Raw genomic sequence first — 19586 nt, 5'->3', positions numbered from 1 at the left:
ACATTTCTACCAAGGCAACATTTTATATTCCCGTGCCTGAAGTCACAAGAGAATTCGACTGGAGTTATGTGAGGTACATTATATGATCTCTGGAAAACAGGGAGAGTGGATGAAACTCTTTTGCATTACGTCTTTAGAAATCCATTTTTCAGTTTGAGCTTCTGAAGTCACTCTGTACTCCGAGACTTTTTAGTGCACTAGTCACACTAAAAGGAAACAAAGGAAATCCTTTGTTGGGTCTTTTTCTCTGTGACCAATAGTTCTGATCGGCCTGTGGTAGTGGTTAATACTGCATGGGCGGCTCAGCTGCCGGTCGTAAAAGCAGTCTCCCAGAATAAAGCTTATTCTGTGGCAGGAGCTCCCTGGTGACCAGGCAGTCAATCGTCTTGTCTCTGCTTCCTCCACCTCTGCCTTTTATAAGCTTCCCTCCAGATTTGCAAAAGTCAAAGGAAGAGGACAGGCGATCAGTGACAGCCACAGGCTCTGACCACCATGTTGCGGTACTTTTTGAGAATGACGTTGGAGCTGTCATCGAAGTAGAGCACCGAGATGCCGTGGAGCTGCGTCGGGGCGCAGCAGGGCTTGGGCACCGTCTCCGGGTTGATAAAGTGAACCTGTGGTTAGAAGAAAACATAAATCAGTTCTCACAGAAAGTGGAAAAAAGAAGGTGGTTGTAGTTAAAGTGCATGTCATCGAGCGGGGCTGTTTGGGACTTACCAGTGTTTGCACAATAGCGTGATTAGTAGCGTTCATGTAGGAGTTGAGAGGGAAAGCACATTCCCCTTCGCAGTAGTACGCTGCGTAGCCCTCTGGTGCTATGATCCAGTCCTGATCAGAGTGAAACCACAAGCAAATGTCATTTCAAGTGCAGTTAGATAGTTAAATTAAATCAGAGTTGAAAAAAAAGTTCAAAATTATACCTGCCATCCCAAATCTCTGAAGCTGACATACAGTTCATGTTTTTTACATCCCTCTTTAGAGATGCCAAGGTTATCTGGAATAAATGAGCAGACACAAATGTATTAAAGGTTTATAAACATAGAGGTCAGTGTCATTTTTGTTATATGAAGGTGGGATTTTAAGGATCCACACACCTGTTGCTGCCTCCACTGCCTTCACCGTATCCTGAACCGTCCTCTGAGATTTGGAGCGGTTCGACTGGCGACCCTTGTGGCCGTGGGCAGAGCGGATGCTGCGGAAACGCACCTCGCTGGCTTTAAAGAAGACGACCATGAAGGGCTGCTTGTCCTGGGGCCCGCTGCCCGTCACCAGCCCCGCTAGTCGGGGATTCCTCCTCTGGCCTACAGGGGGAGACAGGGGAAACTAAAGTTAGAGGAGTCTCAACCGACCACTGAGTGCAACTATAACACACATGTGAGTTTTTAAACAACCGTTTGTTCATCTTAATACGACCACAACAGCCACAATTGTAACTTAAACTCAAAGAGAGTTTAAGAAGTCGCTACATAGATTTACTCAATGTGCGGTGTTGCTTGTAACCACAGGAATAGACAGAGGCTGCAGTCTTTAGACTATTGTAGCTTCCCTGGATCCAAACTCATGAGTGTTTGGCAGCGACTGACCGTGGCCGTCCTCCAGGACCAGGTGGAGTCCGAGGTTCTGCTCGGGGTTTACCAGCCAGAGGTTACTGGTGGTGGTCAGGTCAAAAACCAGCCAGCCCTCCTCGGCAGCCCAAATCTCTCGCTGGTCCAGCAGCAACAGCTCCACTTCACTGGAAAGAGAATAAATACATGTATTTAATGTTGATGCAGATGTACGTTTGAAGGTCTTTGAACTCCTCCTATAAACAGGTGATTTTCTGATATGAGCTCAAATCATGATTCATTGAAGTTTCCTTGGCGGCAAGACTTTCAACAATCCCTGCTTTGCAAGTAGAGATCCACTGTGATTAATCACCTACAGCATCTCTTGTTTTCAAGTTCCTGTGCACAGAATTTCAGTCTATAATGAAATTAATGGAATCCAATGTTTGTCTGGAAGTTATGAAAACAACCTGAAGGCATGTGATCTGCTTAGAAAAATAGGTAGCTGTCATACAAATGATCGAAAATTAGTATGTAATAGGCTGAGAATCCCAGGCTACATGTGTGGTCCAGTAATATCTACAGAGTAGAAAGAAAGTAACGGGACAACTTGTTTTATGTTGTTTTTGCTGAATACATCAGCAGGCTGGAAGTGAAACAACAACTTTGAGATTAAAGAACTTTCAGCCTTGTGTTTGAAGGTGTTTACATCCACACTGGAAAAACTGGGTAGCAATCATAACCATTTTATACACATTCCTCCAGTTTTCTGACAAAGCAGCGGGAAAATAATACATTAATGGCAACACAAGAGTTTTATGGCCAAACACTGGAAGTCAGGCGCCTGACCTCAGAGTGTGTTTCATTTACTCAAATCCAGACTGGAGGCAAAAAAAAGGCTCCAAAAGGAGAACAAGACGTGAATATGGCTGCAGTTCAGCTCTGTAGAGCATTAAAAAAAATTTAAATCAAAAAGTGCAAAATAAAGATAAAACAAAGACATAAAAAAGGATTTTCTGTCTCTAAGTATTCATTTGTCTTTGCTTTGTGTCATAAACTGATTATAAAATGATGGGAAAAATACAAAAAGACAATCACCACACATGGACCAGCTACGTAAACATTAAATACGATCAAATTTTGAGTCAGTTCTGCTAAAAAAAAAAAAAAGTACAGCCATCTAAATGTGCAGAGTAAATTTTCTTAACAGCCTGAATCATGTCCAAGAAGTACTTTTTTAACTTTTAAGAAGAAAAATTCTTCTCTGATGTGTCATCTTAAGGGCAGATTTCACAGACAATGGCTTTGTTTACACACCGAGTTTCAGGCTCTCAGGCAGACGTCTGTCTTTTTGTCCTGCTGCCTGCCCGTCTGAATGCAGTGGCCTCTGCGTGTCTCTGTGAATGACAATGGTGTTGCCCTTAACACCATCGTCAGCCCCGCTGTCACCGATTAAAGACTTAAATCTACTGACTGAGGCTGAGGCTGAGGTGGATTGATGTGCTGCAGGGACTCTATCAAGTGGCTGGGTGGTGGAGCTTTGATTTATGAGCAAGAGGAGGAAGTGCCACCACTCTTCAGCAGGAGATCTGCCATGTTTCAGGTTTTCAGATGTGTTTTTGGAGACAATGTGACAATGTGAGAGAAACAAAACTGAGCTACAGACAGAAACATGCACTTGTGTAACAGAGTGAGGCGACATCTTGAGGCCTGTGAGTGTTAATTGTGGTCAGAGCTGCGTGTCGTAGCTGCAGGTCCCTGGGGGTCTTGTCCTGTTCGTTCTGACTGCGTGAGAATAAAAGTTGCTCTGGAGAGAACCGCTGTGTTTCTGTCACTGACACTAATGTCTGTGTAAACAGCCACAGCGCTGACACTAACATCAGCAGAAATAACCTGCGGGGAAATGTGTCTACAGACACGACAGATCTATGTGCAGGCGCAGCAGCTTAACAAGCAGTTTTCACTGAAAGATACAGAGACACATAATCACTTTATTTAAACTCAACCGCACTACTCGCACTGTCACTAACATAAGTGGATAATCATAGGAAGTAATGACACACACGGCTACACGAAGGCTTGGAAGATAATTTGAAGAGAGCTTTAAAGGGTCAGTTCGCCTGAATGAAAAGACAACATATCCAGCCATATAGAGTTTATTTGTTCATTTTAGGCTGGTTTTAAATGCTCAGGTTTCAAATATCACATAGATAAATTAAAATATGGAAAAAAAAATTTATGTGTTTAAGAGGGTAGTGCTATGCTAGCAACTCCATGAAGTTGCTGGTTTGCACAATGGTGCTTTAAGTTAAATCAGCATGCTAACATGTGATGTGATGGTTTTCATATTCACCACCCAAATGTAACATGTCAGTATGTTAACATGTGCTAGCCTAGTACTCAACACAAATAAGATCTGAGGATGATGGGAATATCATTCGTTTGGCAGGAATATTTGTTCATTTGTCACATCAACATCTTGGCGACAAATTAAAACATTGATTTCCTGGTGGTATTATATTTGTGGCAATTCATCCAATAATGATTGAGATATTTCAACCTGAACAAAGAAGACATAGAGTCACAAGACTAACATGGTTATAAATCCACCTTCAAGCAGGATAACTATCAAATCTCTCTGTGAATGTCACTCTGTGATGCTGTGATGCTGTGAGCACCATGACCAGTGAAATGAGAAAATATGTTTTCAAATCATTTGGTGAAATGACACTAAATGTCCCACAGTGTAGAGGTGACACATGGAGCAAGATCGAGCAAATCAATGGAAAACAGAGGTGAAAATAAAAGACTCCGACCTGTTTGGAGGCTCCTGCAGGACCTGGTAGATGCTGACTCTGAACGTCTCGTTCTCGTGGTGTTCCTGGACGAAATCCTTGTAAACCCTGAACTCGGCGGCCGTGACGGCCTCTCCCTCTGGAAACCGGGACAGGTCGAAACGAAATTCCCGCTGGTGCTGCTGGTAGAGAAGATCCTGATCCTGATCAACTGCGATGAGAAGCGAGACAAGAGGATATAAACAGCAGATCTGAAGAACAGGTGGCTTCTGGCAGAGACGGAGGTCAGAGGCGGTAAATCAACATATGATTGAGGCTTATGTTTCAACAAATCCTCCAACCGTTTGCTACCCAACTGTGATACGACTGTGATTAATGGTTGACTGTTTTCTCCCCAGCTGACACACACACACAGAGTAAAATAATATTTCCAAGCCTCACAGGGAAAGTTTGTATGCGTGGAAAAAGCAAACCGCTGAGTACAATCAGATGGTAAACCAGTCAGCGGCTGCAATATATGTCAAAACTGTCGCTGAGTCAAAGGATTCTCTGATGTGTGTCGCTCTGCCCACATCTCTGAAGCACCGGCGGGAACAGAAAAAAAAAATCCTGCTTCCGTGAGGGAAGTGATTGATCTAAACATCACTTCAGTGGAGTCTGCCATACATGCCAATGCGGGGGAGAAAAAGCGTACTTGGGGCTCAGTTTGGCTCCCTGTTTAAACTGCACACATGTGCTGACCACAAGAAAAGGCCTGTTAAGGCACTGCCCGGAAAACCACAGCAGCCAGTGTGTGCTTTTACAAACACACTCAACGTAAAGTATAGAGAGCCACACCAATTCATGTGCAACTTAACTACCAGAGCCTGTACCACCCACACGCCCCTGATCATTTTGCCATGTATTACTGTCCGGTGATTTCATTCTGATTGCAGAGGTTCTGAGAAGCAGCAGTAGCGGGTAGTGGCACAGTGGGGTTTCCACCCCGCCCTGATCCAGCTGAAGCTCCCAACACTCAGAGTTTCCAGAGGAACGCCGTTCAGAAAAGACCCCAAAGCTCCCTGAAGCTTTCCAGTGTCGTGTTTTTACAGCGTTAGTCAATGTGTTTGTCCTTGGAAAGAGCAGTGGAGGTCTCTGGTGAAGGTGTGTGCAGAGCAGCGATTAGCCACTTTAAACACATCCTGCCCAGTGGCATACACCCTGACATCATCATGACATCACCCTGCCTTCCTCCTGATGGCCCACTATTGTTTGAGTGCACAGACAGCCATGTGCAGAGTACTCCAACGCCAGAAACATAACATTTTTTTGTTCACAAAAACCCCTCTCTCTTACACACACACACACACACACTCAAAGTCTTCTAAAAACACTCCTAACGACACAAAAACACACACAAGCCGTTCGTCGTTAAGAGCGGTGCATTCTGAACCCTGCGAGTCATTTGTTTGACCGCAATTAAATGCTGGAAGGGAACGAGGGGTGTTTTTATGAAAGCAATAATTGCTTGTAAGGACTTGGTGTGTTTACGTTAGAGACCATTAGCTGCAGAGATCAGACCTCAGATATGCAAAGTTCCTTCTGGGAGGCATTTCAACACTTGAGCTTTTTTCTGACACTGCAGGGCCACACAGCCATGGAGCTATCATTAACCTACTGCAATTTTATAGTAACGGAGAGCTGCTTTTTTTTTCTTTTTCAAATCAGTGTGGGTGGTTAGGATTCATCATTATGTCTGCAAAGAAAGAATAATAGTTGGTTTAAGTTTTCAACATTATTGTGCATCTGTCTATTCATTTGTCATGTGAGCTTTTCAAGAGTGAATTAAAGTTTGCTCCATATTATACTCTGCCCTTTAGAATCATAGAGTGTGTGTGTATATGTTGCCAAGTTAGTCAACATATTTTGTACTCTACGAGATGCTGCAATGCAGGTTATTAAAATCTGCAAAAGGTTTCCAAATGAATTTCATAAAACGGCAGCAGATTGCAGAGTAAAAGAGCGGTGAAGGTTATCCCATCAAGGGACGGCGTGCAATTACAAGTAAAAGAAAGCAATTATTTCGAACGTGGATGTACAAATAATGAGGAGGTTAATGAGATTTTCTGGCAGGGCAAAAGAAATTCTTCATGAGCTCCTTATGCTACCTACAGATCAGCTTAGCAGGACAAACACATTTCTTCCTGCTCGCTCTCAAAAACACAATACTGCCTCTGTTCTTCAGTGGAACGGCCATTCCTCCAACTGTTGGGAGAGCGTTTTGCACTCCTTCGTCTTTTTTTTTTTTTTTTTTTAATGAAAGCCTTTTTTTTTTTTTACCATTACTGGTCATTAAGCCCTTTCCCATGCTCTGCAGGTGTGCTGTAGTCAGTGCAAAAAAAAAAAAAAGCCCATACTGAACGCATGTGTACCCATCTCTAGGCAAAGACTTGAGCAGCGGTAAACATGGAGGCCGATGTGAGGACAAGCAGAGCAGAGAGAGGGAGAGAGCTGCAGAACAGCTTCGACTGATAAGACTGACAGCAAAGTCAGACCTCAGCGGTGCGTTCAATCCCTTTTCTCCATAAACAAATGTACAATAGAAACTTGCAAATGTGCAGTGCAATAGCAGCTGTGTTGTGTAATGTTGCATGACAATGAGACTAATGCTTTTTCCTGTGATTCTGGAGCACAACCTGTGGTTTGGCATTCCAGCAGCAGTAAACATATGCAGCCGTGTACATGTATGAGCATGTGTGCAGTGATGTGATACACAGAACGTCTGTGTATAGACTCTACTACACAAATACATTAGATCTAAAAAAGACAATCTAACAAATTAAAATGAGGCGCTAAATGCGTCTTTTGAATTGCCCTTGGACAATAATTAATTTCATTCAACGACATTGAGTAAATGTGGTTGTTTTATTCCAAACAAGGAACTTAAACCACTGTCCACCTGCACTGTCCACCTGGATTCACTGGGAGAAGGCACTGGGCAGCGATACAGCAACTCTCCCTCACACTGGAAGCTGTGGTCTGGAAAGGAAACAATCCAGTTCGGTCTTGAAGTGATCATCCAGAGACCACCAAGATAGATCCAGTCCAGCACAATGTGGGAGCATGAACTAAAAACTCTGCCAATCATCAGCACAGCAGGTCGTGGTGGCTTGAGAGAGAAATAAAACACACTCATTGTCCTTTTTTTTTTTTCCTCTTTCCTATTTATAATCAAAATCTTTAGATGTGCAACCACATAAATCTGTTATTGGTTCTCAGAAACAATGTTTCCAGATCTCATTAGTGAAACGCTGTCAGTAAGAAGTTCACGACTGAGGACATAAAATGTTATGTGATGCATTTTTTTTATAGTTTCCAAATGTTTAGTATTAAATGCACGTTTATAGGCTGATTGAAAAAACAACTCTAAATGGCTCCTCGTTTCAAGGGCCTCAGTTCAATCTCAATGGCAAACAAACAGATGGTTAAAGGTTTCTTGAGATGAACAAACTTCCTCTCCTCACGCTGACCTGTAGCCCCTCGTCCAAGCCCCGAGGCGGCAGGCAGCCGTAAAGAAGGCAAGGGTTGGTTTTGGATGTAACTACATCCGGATAAGAGCCACAGGCATCGTGCCATCTGCCTGTTTCACCATAGTGATATCAGAGCCGCCGTAGGATCTCCAAGGGAAACAAAGGCAGGAGTTTCATAAATTCAATAATGTCTGAGAGAGTCCAGACTCCCACCTGTGACCCCCGTGATTTACACCCTACAAAAAACAAACACACAAACACACGTAGAAGCAGGAATGCACACGCACCTGCGATAACAGAGATTACTGCAGCAATAACATGAGTTTAGATGCAGTTTGTATCTCGATCTCAACTCAACTTGTCTCCTGCTCCCCAGGGGTTTAGAAATGCCTGTTCAATTCCTAGTCATGCGAAACAAAGCCATGCTAAAGCCTGCCCCCCAGAGCTTTGAAGGGATTCTGGTGCAATCGGATACAGGCATGTTGTCATAACATTTACAGCTCGGGAATGCATGATGCTTTATTTCGAGTGAAGAAAGTGACCTAAAAGCCACAATGACAGAGACACATGTAGACTTTCGCAATGACACATACACTTAATCAATGCACTCTGTTGTGGTGTGGTAGCTGTGATGGGCTTGATCACAAAGTAACAGGCGTTTAAAACTGATCCTCACCGGGATTGACTCAGATAAGAAAAGATAAAACCGCCTCTGTACAACAACACAATGTGATGAAGTCAGTCTTTGCCGTTGTGGACAGTTTGGCAAGAAAAATCTTTTTTAAATGTTACACATGTGGACCAGGCCTTATGGTATTATTTTTGTAGCCACAAGTGATAAAAGAGGAGCAGAGATTGATTTTGACACTCACATCACATTATAAAAACTCATAAAATATGATTTAATAATGCTTCTTAGCCTCCTCACATCCAGTAAATCTATATGATCTAATACATTTTAGACACACAATGTATTTAAATTAAAAAAAAAAAAAAAAAAAAGTAAATAAAAGGACCTCCAAAAGTCAGAAAGTTAACTTACCGAGGTTGACAAAGCTCATCACCATGTCGGCGTCATCTAGGAAGCGGCTGTCCTGCGGGGTCACAATAGGGGAGGCCTGGGTCGGTGCGACGGGCTTGTAGTAAGAGTATCCCTGCGGTCCGGTGTCCGTGGAGATTGTGTTGTACAGGTCCAGCATGAACATCGGGGCAGCGTTGTTGTGCTTGGTGTGGAAGTGCGGCCGCGGACGCTGCGGCAGCCCCAGGATGGACAGGATCTCCCGCTGCATGTCCCTGCGCTCCTGGCTCCGCAGCCGCCGCTGGATGAAGCTGGAGCGCACCTCGTTGTCCATGGAGAAGTTGGAGAAGGTGACCTGTGTGGACGACACACAGCAACAGCAAGACAGCAGCAGGGCCACCACCACTGTCGCCAAAGCGCTTGTCACCATTTTATCAAAAAAAAAAAAAAAAAAAAAATTACGCGCGGCTCTAAAAAGTCGGAAGATGAGACTGGAGATGTGGTTGTTTTATAAAAGAGCCCTCCTTCATGTGGGGAAAGTAAAACACACTGTCCTCAGATCATCATTCCCTCATCATCTGCCGCTGCGCACTGTCTCATATAGCTACTCCTGTGCGCTCTTCTGGATGGCAACTTGGGAATGGATTTTATTGAGGCTGTGTCAGGGGAGGGGCAGGAAGGGTCCAGGATGGGATAAACCAAGACTGGGGCAGAGTGTGGGAGTAAGGCAATGGAAATTAGGGTGAGAATGGATCTTTGTCCTTTCATGAAGTGAATTTCTTTATCTTGGTAAAAGGTGAACAGGGTCTCCAATCACTCAATCCTTTGTTTTGACATGGGGCTGTTTGGCCACTGATGAAAGGGAGACTAATTAATGGTAAGCACATCTTTTCCATGGCAGCCCTGCAGTTTCTCTCTGTTGAGACCACGCTTCTTCAATTCAAAGGTCATGTGTATTTTTAAATCTCAAACTTTTTTTTTTCTCTCTTTATAACAGACCTGGCTGGGTGGTTTAAATATATCAGCACTGAGCCTCCACTCTGTGCACATGGAGATACTTCAACACTAAATGATCAGTCTGAAGGTAAAAAGGGGGAAATCCACTAATCCCTTCTTCAACGCAGACACCTTTGAACTCAAACAATAAAATCTGGCCCACCCTAATTGTTGAGGGGAGTGATCGGCAGTAGCAGCCCAGGTACATGAAGGGACATGTCAATGGCCCCTATGATTTACTACAACAATGGGTGGGTACTCCACTGAGGCTGCTTTAATAGAGAGGTAATGGGGGTGGAGGGCAGGCGATGAATGACAAAGGAGGGATCACACAGGTACAGATAGATGCTTAACTCTGGTTTGAGGACGGCAGGGAGTGCACTAAACTCAAGGGAAGAGGTTAATGTGTCATAGCCACCAAACTGAAATACTACTGTGCTTTTCTATTTTTTACCTTCTATTTTCAATCCCTCTCTTTGTATAAAGGGGACCACTGAATAAACAAATTCATTCAAACTAAAATTATCCAACAAAAAGTTAATTCAAAGCCACCATATACCAGAAAAAAAGTTTTTTTCCTAGCAGAAGACACTTAAAATGACTCATCCCTTGAAACCATATAAACTCAAGAGTCCTCCCTGTCCACTACAAACATTTGTAAACCTTAATAGTAACTATTTAAGACTGTAAAACTCGGCTTTGCTCAAGGACTCTTCATGAGGGTCGTTGCATGTCAACATGTTCCGTAACTAACCTGCTTAAATGTATACACCACCTATCTGCTTAATGTTTACTGACTCAGTCCAATACGGATCATTCCTCACGTCCACACAGGCCGACAGCCACACTGTGTGTCATACAAATTTTAAGGCACAAAAAAGAAGCAGTGAATATAGTTGGTGTTATACTTACCGTATATAAGGGTGTGTTACAATGTGAAACCGTAGAAACAGTGGTAAAAATCCTCCACAGGCCAAAGTCTGTATCCTTAACACAGCTGGTCTCATTTTTTATTGACCCCATTTTGCCTTTAAATAAAACTACATCATTTAATATATTGAATGTTTTGTATTCAAGCTCATTTTCAGTCATTATGTAGGTAAACATGCTGGCCCATACAGGCAGAATCTCAATGCATATAGGCCATAAAAGGACTTCATGCATAGACAATTGTTTTAGGTGTTGGAAAGTGCACAATGATTTGGATAATTATGCAAAGTGTTGAAGTCTATAGGCAGTTAATGTTGCTCTCTGTACTACTTCTTCTTTGCAGCTACACTGTGTCCACTACTTTAGCTTCTACATTTCAGGTATAAATAGTCCTATACACCACTGTACTAAACTGAGAACTGCTACATAAAGTATAGCCCCATACTATCAATTAACTGCAGCTGTTTAGCTACTGCATCTGTAATAATGAAGGAAACTGAACTGTAGATGAACTCCTCCACTAAGGTAGCCTACTTGGGGGAGACCAGGGGGACAAGTAGCATATTGCAGCTCAAATATGGAGGATAACTGTGTGTTTGTCCATAGAGACTCATGATAACCTACATTTTCTCTCCCTTTAGATCTGCTGGGGTAAGAAGGCAACAGGCAGAAACCATACATACCCCGCGGGCAGCTTCACACACACACTCCTGGCGACTCGAGCTGCTTTCCACCAGCTTTCTACTGAACAACAGTACCATCTTTTGGTCGTGCACTGCCTCCAAGCGGCGTCTCCCTCCTCGTGAAAGTGTGCGCTTGGCTTTTTACCGGGTCTGTGACGTCAACAAACTGCGACGACGTAGTGGAGGAAACAAGCGCCACATTTTCTGCTGCGCCAAATAATAATTTTGGCGTTCATTTCGGCGTTTACCGCTTTTAGCTACAACCACAACCAAATCAAATCTGGGGTATGTGTATTCGTGTTGTTACGAGACGGTGCTGGAAATGCTGCTTTATGTAGATTTAGTGTCGGAAAATTGATGCTGCGCCGGGAAACTGAGTTAGCTAACATGAGCTAGCGCTAAATTATCCTCATTTTCTGATCCAGTTGATGATTGAATTATGAGCACATTAGTTCCGATAGGTTTTTAAGATATAATACACGATTTAACTGCCCATATACACTTGTGTTAACCGATTAAATCAGAGGCTAGTTACAGAAATTGATGAAGTTATAGCGTAAATGTTAGCTCTGCAACCTCTGCAACCACGTCCTGTCAAGTGTCAATGCTTTGGTTTACGTTTCTGATATCCATCTTACACAATTAGTGTGAAATTATGTAATTAAGAGCTATGACAAAGGTCTGGCAGTAACAATAATATAAAAATATCGAAAACCTACTGCAGCATTACTTACATACACACCCTGCTACATCCAGGCGGTTTGTTTTTATAAGCTACTGCACGTTTCCTCTGAACACGGTTCAACAACGACAACGTGGTTTGCGTTTTTATTATTAAATGTCACATCATTCGTCTGTCTTACTTCTCAGGTTGCACATTAGGAATAACGTTAATGCACCATGAGCTTATTTGGGACGAGCGCCGGGTTTGGGACAGGAGGGACCGGTGTCTTTGGGAACGCAACGACCGACAGCCACAATCCCATGAAGGTAAGACAGGCGAGTACATGGAGAGCATTTTTTACTTTATACTTTACTTTTACTAACTTCTAAATCTTATTAACTGTTATGGTGTTCAGGGCTCCAGAATGGCGCTAAATGGGGGGATTTTGCCCCTAAAATTTGAGCCAGTGCAAGTAAATGTTTCATCTACCTGCACATGTGCAACCAGTAAGTTTGCTGTGTTTGTTAGTTTTTTACACTCAGTCTTGAATCTGTCATTACAGGTGGCAGGCCAAGGTGTGTGAGGATCATGAATGAAAAAGAAATAAGAATATTTGCTTTGCAAGTGCCCCAAATTTGTGCCCCTAATTTTTCTGTTTGTGTTAAAAAATTTAAGTTAGGGGCCACTTTGCTCATAGTAAAAAAAAAAAAAAAAAAGTTGTTTCACTGAAAACTTTGCTTTCCCCTTCTTACTACAAGTGTTATGTTTCATCTTTGTTGTTGGTTTTCCCTATTTGTCCACAGGATGTTGAAGTGACCTCACCTCCAGATGACAGCATCAGCTGTCTGGCTTTCAGCCCGCCCACCATGCCAGGAAACTTCCTCATTGGAGGATCCTGGGCCAATGATGTGAGTTATTTATGCAGCCATCAAATGATGTAGTGTGTATTTAGTGAAACAGGATGGATAACAAATTGTTATGTGGGATAGGAGTGAACGTAAAGGGAGCAACCTTCACCAGGCAGGTCCTCCACCCAGGACTACTTCACAGTAACCTGTTGTATCATCTGACTCTCAGGTTAGGTGCTGGGAGGTGCAAGACAATGGACAGACTGTCCCTAAAGCCCAGCAGATGCACACAGGTCCAGTGCTGGACGCATGCTGGAGTGATGTAAGTCTCATCATCATGCATCATGAGTAATTTCATCCCTGCAGAAGAGGCTGGCTGTTAGACCAGAGAGAGAAATTTCTAATCTGTTGCTCTCTCCAACCAGGATGGGAGTAAAGTGTTCACTGCTTCCTGTGACAAGACAGCCAAGATGTGGGATCTTAACAGCAATCAAGCAATGCAGATTGCACAGGTTGGATGAAAGTCCCCAAATCAACCGAGTATTTTCACCGTGGTCATAACGAGAGAAGTGCGGTCGGCTAAAACCTCTTAACATTTCTCTCCACAGCATGATGGTCCAATCAAAGCAATCCACTGGATAAAAGCCCCCAATTACAGCTGTATCATGACTGGCAGCTGGGACAAAACACTGAAGGTTTGCGCTTTTTGTGGCATTTAACATTTACAATCACTGCAGGATCTCCAAAGACTTTAATCTTTATTCAGGACACAGATCAATGTGAGGTTGTCAGTACTGAGGTAAAAGACAGCTTTTCTGTTTTCCTCTGTAGTTCTGGGACACACGCTCTCCCAACCCCATGATGTCTCTGCAGATGCCAGAGAGATGCTACTGTGCAGATGTTGTAAGTGTTTTTAAGGGTTATGACTTATATTTGTAATACTTGCTGATCAAGTGATGGATTAAGGATATTTTTTTCATCTTCCTGACCCTGATGCACAGGTTTACCCCATGGCGGTGGTTGCCACAGCAGAGAGGGGTCTGATAGTGTATCAGCTGGAGAACCAGCCCTCTGAGTTTCGCAGAATAGACTCTCCTCTCAAACATCAGGTGAATACAAAATGCTATTATCTATCATCTTTTTGTTGTATCTCAGTTCAGCAGTGTACAACCAGATTTGTTTTCCTTTTTTGTTCATCGTTGTCTTTTGATTTACTGTACCTTTTTTCCCACAGCACCGTTGTGTCGCCATATTCAAGGACAAGCAGAACAAGCCCACAGGCTTTGCACTGGGAAGTATCGAGGGCCGAGTGGCCATCCACTACATCAACCCTCCAAACCCGTGAGTGTCTTAAAACAATCAATTTCTTACAAGGGAGCTTTAGTATCTGTCACTCAGCAGGTGTTTCACAATTGAAAAATAAACCACCCTCACCGTTAAAAGCCTGAGGAACAAAATTATATGTTTGTTTGTTGATTGATTTCTCTCAGAGCCAAAGACAACTTCACCTTCAAGTGCCACAGGTCCAATGGAACCAACACAACCACCCCACAGGACATCTATGCTGTAAGTAGTTTTGACTTTCTGAGACAACGTTGATACTGTGAAATAAGCGTATCGTATTTGTTTTGTTTTTAGATCGAAGACAAACTTTTTTTTTTACAAGTTTGTGGATTTTTATTGTGGTGACTTTTTGATTTAGATAGATTCTAGGGCTGTCCCGATTATCATATTTTGATAATTGAATATTTGCAGACATAAAATCGATCAAAATTGAAGCTTCGAAGGTGCGATCGTAGCGGAAATAATGAAAGTAATGGCAAACAAACACTGCATATCTCCAAAATCAGGCAGGTTTCCAGGATGCGAAGTCGCCTACTAATTGTAATGTAACAATTGCCGATGAGAACCGGTGTCAAAAAGGAAAAAAGGAAAAAAAATAAAAAATCGATCACGGACTTCATGATTGATTACCATGGCAACGAACGAAGCTTCGATTTTTTTTGGGTCAGCCCTACATGATTCCCTCTTCTATTTCTGTTAGGTAATATATACAGTGGGGAAAATAAGTCAATAGACCTGCATGGTGAGCATGCATAGATGCCATGGTGGTTGAGTGTATTAATCTTCATACTGCCATCAGTATGTCCTGCAACATAAATTTCTGAAGGTCTTGAGAGAGCTCTTTGCTTTCAACCATCTTGAGATGCCTCTTGTGTGACACCTTGGTGATGAGAAACCTTTTTATAGGCGTCAATTTGGCCTAAACCAGCTGATATTACTTTGCGTTGATTGGGGACGGGATTACATTCTAAATACTGACAGACTCCAGCTGCGTTCTTGGCTTTCCAAACCTTTTTGCACCTCCTCCTTTTCTTCATGTGTTCAATACTTATTCCCTGTGTCATTTCACTTTATTACACATGACTTAATTTATGGACATACATGTTTGGATTTCTTTGTATGTGTGCATTACATCTGGTGAAAATTTAATGTCAATCGGTCTATTACAAATATAATTTTTGAGGAAAATGTTGATGCGTTCAATACTTATTTTCCCCGCTGTATATACTCTTTGACAGTTTTCCAAACAGTTTAGTTCAGATCATCATGCAGCTGGACAGATTCAAAGATTATAATACAGTCACTGTGACATATTAACCAGCCTACATGTGATGTTCCTGTATATCTAACTTGCTAATTTCCATATTCTGTCAGGTGAATGCTATCTCCTTCCATCCTGTCCATGGCACACTGGCCACTGTGGGCTCAGACGGGCGCTTCAGCTTCTGGGACAAAGACGCCCGCACCAAGCTGAAGACGTCAGAGCAGCTCGACCAGCCCATTACAGCCTGCTGCTTCAACCACAACGGCAACATCTTTGCATATGCTTCCAGTTATGACTGGTCAAAGGTAGGAGGTGCCAAATTTTTACAGAAGTTGTCATTGTGTGTGTGTATGTTAGTACTCCAGGGCCTTGTCCACACGGAAACGGAGCTTCAACCAAAACAATCTTTTTCTTGTTCGTTTTGAAAAAAATCTCCCTAAACATGGCATTGTTTCAAGAAATATCTGCGTACACACGGATCCACTAAAAATGACTCAAAACGCTGTAGTGCATACTACACTGTAATGCTGCCACACATAAACACCAAAAACAGAAAAGAAGAAGGAGAGTTCCTCCGCTCTATTCAAACTCCAAACATTATAAGTGGATCAAATGTTGACTGGGAGTCGTGTCAGTGTAAATATGACGATCGATAATGATTTCATGGACACCATTCAGACGCAGTGTCCGAGGGATTGACAGGAGTCGACCGTTGTTTCGTAATTTTTTTGTATTTGAGGCGTGGTTTACAAAAACCCAGAGCTGTTTATTGGGCGCTATGAATGTCTATCAAATGCGCCTGTACGTAGCTTATAGCCAGTCGTATCAATCATACCCAATGACGTATGTAGAGCGACAGAAATACGATGAGGAAAAAAACGCTTAAAGCAGAAGTAAGCGATCCGGTCGTTTTGGCTAATGCTGCGTTCCAGGCAGGCTTTTGAAACCGTAAATTACAGCTTCAAGTCACAACTTACGACTTTGTAGCGTTTCAGGCAACCCACTCGTGTTTTTCCGACCTGTTTTACCTGTGAAAGTCACTATAACGGCCACTCGTAACTTCCGACCCGTGACCTCGTACCAGATCAAACTGGTATGACTTCACAGGTCGGAAAAACACGAGTTACGAGTTTCCTTGAACGCACCATAACAGTCCTCGTCCCTACGTCGCCACATTCACGGCGTCCCTTGGCTGCACACACAGCCCTGCATGCCGTTCTCTCTCCTCATTGGATAAAAACTGTAGGATACGATAAATGTTTTCTCCTCGGCTCAGAGCAGAGCAGAGTGACTGAGAGACCCGTGTTTCAGACCAAACACTCTACGTAAGTGATTGCTGTCGGAAGATATAACTATTTAAGACTTATATTAACACAAATATATCACTTACTTCTGCTTTAAATTTGCTCTTTTTTCAAAATAAAATTGCAGTCGTTTCCAAAAATTACAGTTTGCATCCCCGCTGTTTTCGCCTGGACGAAATGCCGAAACGATAAAATAATTATGCGGATTCATTAAAACCGTATTTGTGTGGACGGGGTCTAGTTTTGAAAGTTTGCCTTTTCATTGTGCATGGGAGTTACTTCTGTTCTCTAGTCACTGACCGACAAACTGAATCCCTCAGGGTCACGAGTACTACAACCCCCAGAAAAAGAACTACATCTTCCTGAGGAACGCTGCCGAGGAGCTGAAGCCTCGGAACAAGAAATGGTGAGAGAAGGGCAGCCACTGTCTGTAAACCTGGAGATCCTGGTCGTCGGGCAGGGCTGCCCCCCACTTCCTCTGACCTTGTGACTCGCTCTGGGCCCTTTCAAGGCACCCTCCCTCGCATGCATGGATTTTGGGCAGTGAGGACAAGATTCAGATCTCAGTGCCGCTACAAGTAGCCACTGTGTATAGGATTGGTGCAGCACTGACTTGAGTGAAATTACTTTGAAGGCTTGTGTGTTTTCTGCTGTAATAGTGTATACAAGCTACGCTAGCACCCCTACAGGGAAATTGTTTTAGGAGATGAAGCCTACTGGCTTTTTACAGTATTTTGCCTGTTAGTAAGGAGTTTTTACTGTGACATAAAGAAAGCTATTTTTTAAGTTATTTATTTAGGTTATGGTGATAACTGTGATAACAAAAGTCAAGGGAATATTTAACATATGCAAGCACTTGTTAAAAATGCCTCAAGTGTCATTTGTAAGGATTTATTTTTGTCTGCTGAAGAGTGATTTTGTGCTGTTTATTCTGTGCGAAAAGGGGCACACCCTTTCAGAAATAAACAAACAAACAAAAAACAACCCAAAAAATGTTCTTTGTGACTGACTGCTCCCTCCTGTCTTTAGATTCGTCGTGCCAAGTCGCATCTTGTGAGGAAATGCGGAAGACCTGCTGCTTTAGTGTGTGTATGCGCTCGAGACAGACTCCTTCCTTTCGGCAAACACCTGGACCAATGCCATGGTGCTGTGTGTACTGTGCATGGACCAATCTGAGGGGCCTACGTTGATGACAGCAGCGTGACAATTGGTGTTAGAGGTCATCAAAGAAAGGGAGGGCTTTATTTGTCATTCATCTTGATGTTTTTTTGTTTTCTTTCATGTGTCCAACTCCTCATGTTTTTTTTACAGCGTTCCAAAGACTTTTCATTCTCTTGATTTGCTGTTACTCCGTGGTTTAGCTCCATTAATTAAACTGGGATGTAAAAATAAATAACAAAGTGCATACTCTTTAGATTTGAACATGTTTATTCCAACCTGAGAGAGTGAATAGGTTTAAAGGTAACCTATGTTTGCTGTAAAATGTTTGTTGGGGATTAATTGACTTGTAATGTGCATGCAAAACCGTGACCACTATCTCATATTTCAGCTGTAAATCTCTCCATCATGTGGATCTCTGACATTGGAAAAATGGCAAAATTAGAATGATAAACTTTGGACAGCATCTGTGTCACAATGACCCCCCTCCTCTGTCTGCTTGTTTTAATCCAAGTCAACCAGCAGGGTGAGCATTTTTGCCCTTCGGTTACCTGTAGATAAGACTGGGAGCTGCATGGTCTGGGAGCTAAAAAGCAGGACAGATGAGATCAAAGCAGGGCAATGGGCTTGTTCATCCAGGTTAAGGTCTTTTGATACACTGGGATACACAGCTGGAAATGGGATTTATCAAGAGGATATGAATGAGGTTGCATGGGCAGCTACAAAGGCCACGTGTGAAAAGTGAACCAGTTCATAGAGGAGAGGGTGTGAATTAAATGCCTTTTATTGAGGTCATTAGACTATCACCTCACTGTTAGCCTGACCCTTGGTACTTAGCAGGGAAACTGCGAGGCACCGAGGGCGGGAAGATAAGCAGCTGCCACAATTCACCGGCTCCTCTCAACTCTCCTGGGGTGACACAGGTAGCACTCCTCTAGACCAGCGTCTCCTCTGCTGCTCCATTAGGCTGTGAGCAGCGTGTAGACAGAAAGTCCTCCAGGTTGACTGCACTCCAAGAGTTTTACCTACTGTCTCCTATAATCACTAGGGGAGTAATATTTACCTATAATGTTCAGAAATCAGTGAACATGTTGGATTTAACCTGTTGCACTGAAGCCTTGGATCAGTATCTCAACACAAAGAGGTTATCAGTGTTTGTGAAGAGCCAACATTAACATGACTATGACAGTGTTGAAACCAAGCCAAGACTCCACATGCAGTTATATTTGCTCCAATTACTGTAAAATGTGCAATTATTTGTTCGTATGATTGACTGGGTAATAAGAGGCAGCCTGTCATGGCCTGCCTGTTTATATATATGTCACTGAATTCCCATTAATAAGGAGCTTCAAAACATGACAGCTACTGTGGTATCAGTAGTTTGACTGTACATGGTATTTTGTGCAGTAATGATAGATAGATTTTTTATTTATTGAACTCAAACCGGGAAATTATTGTTAGAGTAGGAAAATGTAAAAGGCATACACATATTCACACATATAAAAGTAAAGTAATGTCTAATAGGAGTT

At 42.8% G+C, this 19586-nt stretch overlaps 2 protein-coding genes across 4 annotated transcripts; one reads left to right on the top strand and one right to left on the bottom strand.

Annotated features, from left to right (window-relative positions):
* Nucleotides 1-464: 464 nt before the first annotated feature.
* Nucleotides 465-9485, bottom strand: LOC310986517 (bone morphogenetic protein 7-like; the record flags this gene model as incomplete). The annotated part of the gene is made up of 7 exons (XM_083972453.1): nucleotides 8891-9485; nucleotides 4361-4550; nucleotides 1584-1732; nucleotides 1095-1301; nucleotides 921-994; nucleotides 718-828; nucleotides 465-614 (listed from the first exon to the last, which is right to left on the bottom strand). Exons 1-7 carry the CDS (start codon nucleotides 9294-9296, stop codon nucleotides 465-467), a joined length of 1287 nt encoding a protein of 428 aa, XP_083828579.1. The 5' UTR covers nucleotides 9297-9485.
* Nucleotides 9486-11644: 2159 nt separating this feature from the next.
* Nucleotides 11645-18503, top strand: rae1 (ribonucleic acid export 1). Of its 3 annotated transcripts, XM_083971489.1 has the most exons (13): nucleotides 11645-11760; nucleotides 12346-12474; nucleotides 12943-13047; nucleotides 13217-13309; nucleotides 13413-13499; nucleotides 13596-13682; nucleotides 13819-13890; nucleotides 13989-14096; nucleotides 14222-14328; nucleotides 14478-14553; nucleotides 15706-15900; nucleotides 17220-17305; nucleotides 17929-18503. In XM_083971489.1, coding segments are annotated over exons 2-13 (1116 nt in total). In that variant the 5' UTR covers nucleotides 11645-11760; nucleotides 12346-12375; the 3' UTR covers nucleotides 17930-18503. The 3 variants fall into 3 exon arrangements, with proteins under 3 accessions (XP_083827615.1, XP_083827616.1, XP_083827614.1); XM_083971490.1 differs by lacking the exon at nucleotides 17929-18503 and having other exon boundaries at nucleotides 12346-12465; nucleotides 17220-17722; XM_083971488.1 differs by lacking the exon at nucleotides 17929-18503 and having other exon boundaries at nucleotides 17220-17722.
* Nucleotides 18504-19586: the final 1083 nt, after the last annotated feature.

This window comes from Trachurus trachurus (assembly GCF_905171665.1).
Source record: "Trachurus trachurus genome assembly, chromosome: 5".
Taxonomy (NCBI): Eukaryota; Metazoa; Chordata; class Actinopteri; order Carangiformes; family Carangidae; genus Trachurus; species Trachurus trachurus.
Note: the sequence above shows the minus strand (reverse complement) of the source record. Positions and strands in the feature narration are given on the sequence as shown.

What these genes read in the sequence shown, in the direction of transcription:
- rae1 (XM_083971488.1), top strand. Translation starts at nt 12,376, where the DNA reads ATGAGCTTATTTGGGACGAGCGCCGGGTTTGGGACAGGAGGGACCGGT. An exon ending in TGGACGCATGCTGGAGTGAT is followed by an intron (nt 13,310 to 13,412) that starts GTAAGTCTCATC and finishes CTCTCCAACCAG; the next exon opens with GATGGGAGTAAAGTGTTCAC. An exon ending in GATGCTACTGTGCAGATGTT is followed by an intron (nt 13,891 to 13,988) that starts GTAAGTGTTTTT and finishes CCTGATGCACAG; the next exon opens with GTTTACCCCATGGCGGTGGT.